Source organism: Leptonychotes weddellii, chromosome 6 (assembly GCF_054177405.1).
Source record: "Leptonychotes weddellii isolate Sample4059 chromosome 6, ASM5417740v2, whole genome shotgun sequence".
NCBI classification, from domain to species: Eukaryota; Metazoa; Chordata; class Mammalia; order Carnivora; family Phocidae; genus Leptonychotes; species Leptonychotes weddellii.
Window position 1 is genome coordinate 25,744,955 of NC_138374.1, and position 8,046 is coordinate 25,753,000.

Consider the following 8,046-nt stretch of genomic DNA (forward strand, 5'->3'; position numbering starts at 1 on the left):
TGTTTCAATCATTTTAAAAGTTGCATGTGAAAGAGCATGACTTTCACCTTATACTGACATCAGTCCCATTTACCAACTATGGCTGTATTTCCTCTCTTTAAAGAAACAGGTTATAGCAGACAAACTATTTTTTTTTTTAAGATTTTATTTATTTATTTTGACAGAGAGAGGGAGACAGCGAGAGAGGGAACACAAGCAGGGCGAGTAGGAGAGGGAGAAGCAGGCTTCCCGCTGAGCAGGGAGCCCGACGTGGGGCTTGATCCCAGGACTCTGGGATCATGACCTGAGCCAAAGGCAGACGCTTAACGATTGAGCCACCCAGCCTCCCCAACAAACTGTATTTTGGCTTATTTCCTTTCAGTAATGTGAATTTAAAAATTTGTGTATTTGTTTATATACAGTGGTATTATGCTAGATTTTTTTGACATAAAATTATATTTTGTGACAGACTCGGGGAAATTTCTGTAGCATGAGGAAAGGAAAGAGCTCTAAGGGTTGGTATCTGTATTAATAGTCAACTCACTAAAAATAAAAAATGTATATAATGCCATAACTTCTTTCTTTTAATTATAAATAATAGTTGCTCAATGTAGAATACTTGTAAAACAGAAAAACTCAAAAAAGTGTTTTGGTGTATTCAGTTCTGTTTTTTTTCTGTAAAATATACACACATGTATTTTTATATTTTTCCTAGAAAAATGAAATCATGCTATAAATTACTATTTGAAGCATACTTTTTCCTCTTAAAACTTCTATTTGATTTTCATTATTATAGCTTTTTTTTTTTTTTTTTGAGAAGAAAGAACGTTCAGGGTCCCCGGGGGCAAAGGGAGGGAGAGAGAGAATCTTAAGCAGGCTCCATGCCCAGCGATCATGACCTGAGCCAAAATCAAGAGTCCAATACTTAACTGACTAAGCCGCCCTATTATATCCCCTCTTACAGCTTTTTATTATTCATGAGAAAAGAATAGTACAGTGAACCCTCCTGTACCCATCACCCAACTTCAGCAATTATTATCATTTTGCCAATTTTACAACTCTTCTAAAACCAAATGTTGGAGTTTTGTGCTTTTCAGATATGTGATCTCATTTTTTCCTGTGAAGTAGGGATGATTATCCTACTGGATTTTCAGGTGACATCTGAGATTATGTTACTGGTGGTGATGGACTTGGGATCTGTGCTCTCTCATGGTTCCACGGAGTCTACATATTTCATAATTGTAAATCAAAATTGAAGTTTTTTGGTGACTTGTTGTCTGTTAAATGTATTCTAGAAACCACGTTGTTCTACAGGAAAATGCACAGCATGCCACCAGGTTCATAGCTCTGGCGAATGTTGGAAATCCAGAAAAGAAAAAGGTAAAGATTTGAGTATTTGGTCGTAGGTTAATATTCATTGTCTGCCTGATAAATGTTTCTCTCCTAGCACTTCAGTGACTCCTTTGTGAAGATACAGTAATGAAAGGTCAGGTTTCCTTGAGTCCTTTGTAGGAGATTTTAAAGAAGGGTTTGGGAAAATAGGCCCAGTGGAACCAAGGAAGAATTTCAAAGGAATAATATTCCTTTCTTCCCATATCCATGTGGTTGTCTTTGTAGGTATTCATGAGTTTGCCTTCAGATGCTACTCCTGCTTTGCTTCTTTTAGCACCTTCATTTAGCAGAAATAATAGCCTTTATAGGATTTACATAACCCTCCTTGGCTTTGGAAAATCTTAGTGATACCTGGAATCTATCTTTGTACTGGAAAACAGTACAGGTAAATGAAAGAATATACCAGAAAAGTATGTTGTCTCATTTCCCTTTGAGCATTTCTGATTCTCCAGGGCCAAAAGCAGGATGTTGTGAATTGAGACAGCTACGGTTAGAACAGTCAGGCAAAGGAAGGGTGAAGATTATCCTGTAACATGTCATAAACATGCATAGAAAAGATAAGCAAATACATATTTTGTTTTTTCCGTTATATTTAAGCTTTTAAGCCCAGTGTACTGAGGTTAAATATCTATTCATATCTCATCTAAAGTTTTCAATATCTGTGCCATTAGTGTGAGAGTCTAGATATCTGTATGAATATTTACTTCTTTGCTACTAGTCCCTAAGAAGACTCATCAGCATATGCAGCAGAAATTGTATAATATCAGAGGGAAACATTATGGTGTCCAATTTAGTTTTCATCAGAAAAAAAGAACGGCAGTACCACAATTCTGTTGACAAAGTACACAAAGATAAAGGACTAGAGGTATAAGCAGTTTGTCTTTAAAGGTTTTGGAACAAGTCTCCCCCAGGCCTTGTAGTGACAGTTGTTTTGTGTAAGAGCTGATTTTTGTAAGGGCTAGGGCTTTGATTCTTTGTTCGTGACTTGATCAGCCCTTGCTTAACCCCTACAGAGATCACTAAATTGATATTTGATTTACTGTGTATTCTCTGAGCCATAAACAGGCCAGTTGCTGTTCTTTTACTCAGTTTCTGAAGCTTCTGTGAATAAAATTACATTTGGATAAACAGGATTTCCCCTAATGTTATGTTTGTTTGTTTTTTTTCCACAGTATCTTTATGCATTCAGTATTGTTCCCATGAAACTAATGGATGCAGCGGAACTGGTAAAACAGCCTCCAGATGTTACTGAAAACCCTTATAGGAAATCTGGGAAGGAAGCATCCATGGGAAAGCAAATTCCTGCCCCTGAGGTGTGTGCTGTTTGAGAGGTGGCATTTTTCTGGGCTGGATTGCCCATTACACGTATACTTTTCGCTCATAAGTATAGTTTATACAGTTACAGTTTCGCTCATAAGACCAGTTTAATCCCTAGAATCTAAATCTTTTTTTTTTTCCCTTGGGAAATCATCATGGTGTTTAGAAAGCCTTAGCAGATTTCAGGTAAGCTCAGTGTTTTTTATTGTAGTTTGAGGTTAACAGTTTCTTTTTTTTTTTTTTTAATTTTTATTTATTTGACAGAGAGTGAGAGCAGGAACACAAGCAAGGGGAGTGGGAGAGGGAGAAGCAGGCTTCCCATGGAGCAGGGAGCCTGATGTGGGGCTCAATCCCAGGACCCTGGGATCATGACCTGAGCCGAAGGCAGACGCTTAACGACTGAGCCACCCAGGTGTCCCGAGGTTAACAGTTTCTTATTTTAAGTCTTTCTTTGTCTAAACTTGGTTCATGTGTTGGAGTTACACATGTTAAATCTTTCTTTGTCTAAAGTTGAGTCTTTATTTTTAACCTTTTAAAAAATATTTATTTATTTATTTTAGAGAGACAGATTGAGAGAGAATAAGCAGGGGGAGGGGCAAAAGGAGAGGGAGAGAGGGAATATCAAGCTGACTTCCCACTGAACTCAGAGCCTGGTGGGGCTCAATCCCAGGACCCTGAGATCATGATCCGAGCCTAAATCAAGAAGATGTTTAACTGACTGAGCCACCTAGGCACCCCTATTTTTAACTTTTCAGGCAAGGATCCAACTGCTTGGTAGCAATGTAATTTGTGATTTTATAATGAGTGCTAGCAAAAGGACTCACTTTGAAGACATTGCTTAATAGCAGACTTTTCTGAAACTAATTTTTCCCTCATTAAAACAAGGAATGTCAAGTTCACTTACTAGTATGCATGGTTTGCTTTCTCAGACTTTTTTTTCTTCTTGAACAACCTCCTCATCTTTTTAATTAAAGTTCAGTTAGACTTGTTTGACCTGTGAAATTGTAGGACTACACTGAGGCCCTACTGAGAGAGATAGGAGAAGGTGTTTGGGTGGGTTCATACTGTTCTGTTTTAGGCAAGGATTGCTCTATAACTTGCATTTTATTTTATTTTATTTATTTATTTTTTAAAAGATTTTTATTTATTTGGCAGAGAGAGAAAGCACAAGTAGGCAGAGCGGCAGTCAGAGGGAGAGGGAGAAGCAGGCTCTCCACTGAGCAGGGAGCCCAACGCAGGGCTCAATCCCAGGACTCTGGGATCATGACCTGAGCTGAAGGCAGCCACTTAACCAATTGAGCCACCCAGGTGTCCCTATAACTTGCATTTTAACTTGCTTTTACAAAAAGATGGATTTGGTTAAGTGTTGAGAAGTATGACTGAGAGTCCAGGCATCAGGATATTTTTCTTATCTAGAGTAGGTAGAAAGGACTGGAAGGAAAAATAGATGTGACGTGGCAGGAATGTTCCCTTGTATGCGAATGGTTGGCTCCTTGTCTAAAGATTAGTTTAATTACATTTTCTCTTCTGCCTTTGACCATTCCAGGAAGAAGCAGCCTGTCAATTTTTCTTTGATTTAAATGAAAAGCAGGGAAGGAAGCGTTCATCTACAGGCAGAGATAGCAAGTCTTCTCCTCATCCAAAGCAGCCTCGCAAACCTCGTAAGTACCTTGGTTCCTGAGGTCTTCTGTGTGAGCAGGTCTTGTGTGGGACAAGGCATTGCTAAGGGAGCCTCTTCTGGAAAAGGAAAACTGTACAATGGGTCATTAAGACCAAAAATAAAATAATACTGAGATGGCCTGATTTTGAGGGTATCTGAGGCTATTCCTGAAAGAACTATGGAGAAAGCTCCTTTCCTTCCCTCAGGTCTGTAAAACATATGAAGTAAAGAGCCTACAAAACCAATGAGGTTCATAAAATCATAGAATAATCAAACTGGTAAAAAGGACTGTAAGGTTATTTCATTGAAATCCACTTTCTCCACCCCTTTGTGCTATGTTTCAAAGTTGAAGAAGTGGACCTTGGTGGGGTAAACTTATTACCCAGAGTCCTCTGGCTGGCTCGTGGCAAAGCTGGGGCTAGAATTGGGACTCTTGACATCCAGTTCAGTGTTCTTCCATTGTAGCTCGTTGCCAGTTCGATGCTACTTTAGTCAGTATGTGGTCATCCCCTTGTGGTTATCCACCTGTGAATTGGTTGCAAATTCAGAGCTTTTCTCATAGTGGTCCGTTTCGTTGATAGTGGTGATGGGGAGTGGGGGGACACAGTGGAAGCACAGCAGGGCCAGCCCTTTGTGGCAGTGCTGTATACCAGTCTTTTCGATGTATGAAGATCAGATAAGGCTGAGTTCTATAGGGTGGTTATATATATGCTGGAGTGCTTGGACCATAGTAACATCTGCTTTCTTCCGTCTAAAGCTCAGCCTCCAGGACCCTGCTGGTTTTGCCTTGCCAGCCCTGAAGTGGAAAAGCATCTGGTGGTCAACATCGGCACACATGTGAGTTACTTCCGTGGACCTTTTACAGAGAAGGACACCCTTATTTGTTTGTCTTTCATTGATTTAATAAAGTCATAATTTACATTTCATAAAATCTACCCACTTTAATAAAGTGTACAATTCACCGGTTTGTAGTCAGCTTACCAAGTTGTGCAACCATCACATAGCACAGTTTTAGAATATGTCCTTCACTGGTGCCCATTTACGGTAAATCCCCATTCCCATCCTCAGCCCCAGGCAACCACTAGTCTACTTTCTGTCTCCATAGGTTTGCCTTTTCTGCACATTTCATATAAATGGAGTCATACAATATGTGGTCTTTGTGTATGGCTTTTTTTATTCAGCATAATATTCTTGAGGCTCATTCATGTTGTAGCATGTATCAGTCCTACATTCCTTTTTATTGTCCTTTTTATATATTCTGTATATTTATCAGTTGATGGGCTTTTGGGTTGTTTCCACTTTATGGCTATTAGGAATAATGCTGCTACGAACCTTTGCATGCATGTCTTTGCGTGGACATATGTTCTCATTTCTTTTGGATAGATACCTAGGAATGGAATTGCTGGTAAATTTATATTTAATTTTTTAAGAAACTGCCAAACTATTTTCCAAAATGGCTATATCATCTTACATCCCCGCCAGCAATGTATGAGGGTTCCTGTTTTCCGACATTTCCCACATTTGTTATTGTCTGTGTTTTTAATTATTTTAATTCTCCTGTGGTTTTGTTGTGCCACAGTGCCCCCTCCCTTCCTCCCTCTCTGACAAATAGGTGTATCTCCTAGGGTGATGCCTTCATACACTTTTTGACCTTTTTTGGTCCATACAAATTAGAGGTGATGAGTTGCTTTCATTAATTACTCAGTATTTAAAAAAGGATTTTCTTTGTCCTAAAAAGGGAGTCCTCTGTTGCCTATATACTCATTTTGGGTGAAAACTGTTGATATTCTTTTTTTCTATCTTCAGATTTAGAAACCTGAGTTTATTAATTTTTATCTATAATTATTTAACCCTGGGAATAGATTCATATTAAGTAATTATATAAAAGACTAAAGTGATTAATTCTCAGTTTTGCCTAGTAATAGAGAATATAGCATCCCAAGACAGGAGTACCCATATCTACATTCTTAGTGTGGGTAACTGGGAACCCAAGATAATAATTAAAGGGTTGCCTGGTAAGCACTGAATCAAAGAACTGGATGATCCTGAGGATGATTTTATTCAGGCTGTGGAAAACTGATGAATTATGTGTCTCACAGTAAAGTTGTCCCATTTCAGACTTCTCCAGATATTTTTCCTTGGGCAGGACTTGTTTAGGTATTGAATAATACTGGTCTTTGACCCTCATTTTCCTGGCATCTATATAGACCATTATCCTTCTTTTTCATTCACTTAGAATGAAGAAAGCTTAATTTTCAGGATTACAGTTGCACCCTAGTCACCTGTGACTAGAATTGGCTGTTTCCCATGGCTTTTGATGGAAATATTTTATAGACCATTTCTCAGTGTGTAGTGCTTCTGCAAATAGATACTTTCATCTCTTTTTCATTGATTTATTCTAATTTTGGTTTCTGAGGGTGAGCATTTCCTCAGCTTATCCTCACAATCTGAAGACCCTTTATTGTGGCCTCCTATAGACTGACCAGAGTCTCAGTTTCATCATTGTACCCTTTTTAAGTCACATCCCTCTCTACCTTTATAGTTTCAGACTGAAGAGTCCCAGTCTTCTACATTTAAATTTTATGTCTTGATTATTGGCACACTCCTGTCTCTAGGGGGAGCACTATTGGGTCAAGGCCTGGGACCTAATTAGGCCATGGAGTCTATGGATGAACTCTTCAGTAGGAAGAAGAGCAAACTTGAAAAGTTTTTGGTTTTACAGGAATGCCCTTTTTGGATCCTCTCTTGGACTTTGTTTTCTTCTTTGGATTAGTTTATGCTATTCTTCTCTCCCACACAGCTTGTATGGTAGGCAGGCTTTGGATTGCCTTCTGTTGGGGAACCTTCAATAGTTCAAAATGGCACACAGGGGAAGACAGATTTGGAACAGGTGACTTAGCTCAGGGCTGCTCTAGGCCTCAGGGAGAAATGACCTTTCCTTTCCATTCACCTTTTAATTGCCCAGGGTTATCTAGCCCAGGGTATGAGACTAGGGGATAATCAAAGAAACCTGTTTCCTTCTCATCTAGGCCTGAACCATATGGGCAAAAAATATCTCTGGTCTTGTTTGTAGCCCAGCCCAGCACCCCAAGTAGGAAGGAGGGCACGTGAAATTTTTAGACTACCTAGTATTCAAGTCTACACTTAGCTGTTGTTCTTTGTCTGGTAGAAACCTCTTAGGAATCTCTGGGACCTTTGGGCATCTGGCAGAGGGTTTAGAATCCCCTCCCTGCAACCATTCCTCTTGATCTCCTCTCACTACTTTTTTTTGTCTTGACTTTCTCTGTCTTTGCCATGCCTTCCTCCAGGGATATACATGGAACTATGTTAATGGCCCATGGCCACAAACTGGTAAAAGGAGGGAAAGGCTGCTAAGAGTCCAAAATAATTGTTGCAAAATTCATGCATTTTACTTATGGGAGAAACATTCATTCAGGTATTATTTATGCATTTTTAGAGATAATTCAAGTATAGAACAAAAGATGAGAAGTTGAAAGGAAGGAGGAGACTGGGCAAGTGTGAAACTGTTCACAAGTACTGGGAGGTACTGCACTGGGGGTGAGGGGGTGCTCTTTAGTCTGGACTAGAAACCTTCAATAGCTTTACTGGACATTACAATATAAAAACTGATGTTTATGGCAGTGACCCTTTGACATGAAGAAAAGGTTAGAAGACTCAGGCTTCAAGAGAAATCTTTT

At 39.2% G+C, this 8,046-nt stretch overlaps 1 protein-coding gene across 2 annotated transcripts in view; it reads left to right on the plus strand.

The window, feature by feature from the left end:
* The window catches only part of CWF19L1 (CWF19 like cell cycle control factor 1), a 28,299-nt gene that overhangs the window by 13,107 nt on the left and 7,146 nt on the right, over nucleotides 1–8,046 (plus strand). For both annotated transcript variants that reach the window (XM_006741145.3, XM_081823635.1), the window contains exons 7-10: nucleotides 1,275–1,359; nucleotides 2,544–2,684; nucleotides 4,235–4,349; nucleotides 5,106–5,185. In XM_006741145.3, coding sequence (XP_006741208.1) covers nucleotides 1,275–1,359; nucleotides 2,544–2,684; nucleotides 4,235–4,349; nucleotides 5,106–5,185 — 421 coding nt within the window. The remainder of the gene's footprint in view (nucleotides 1–1,274; nucleotides 1,360–2,543; nucleotides 2,685–4,234; nucleotides 4,350–5,105; nucleotides 5,186–8,046) is intronic.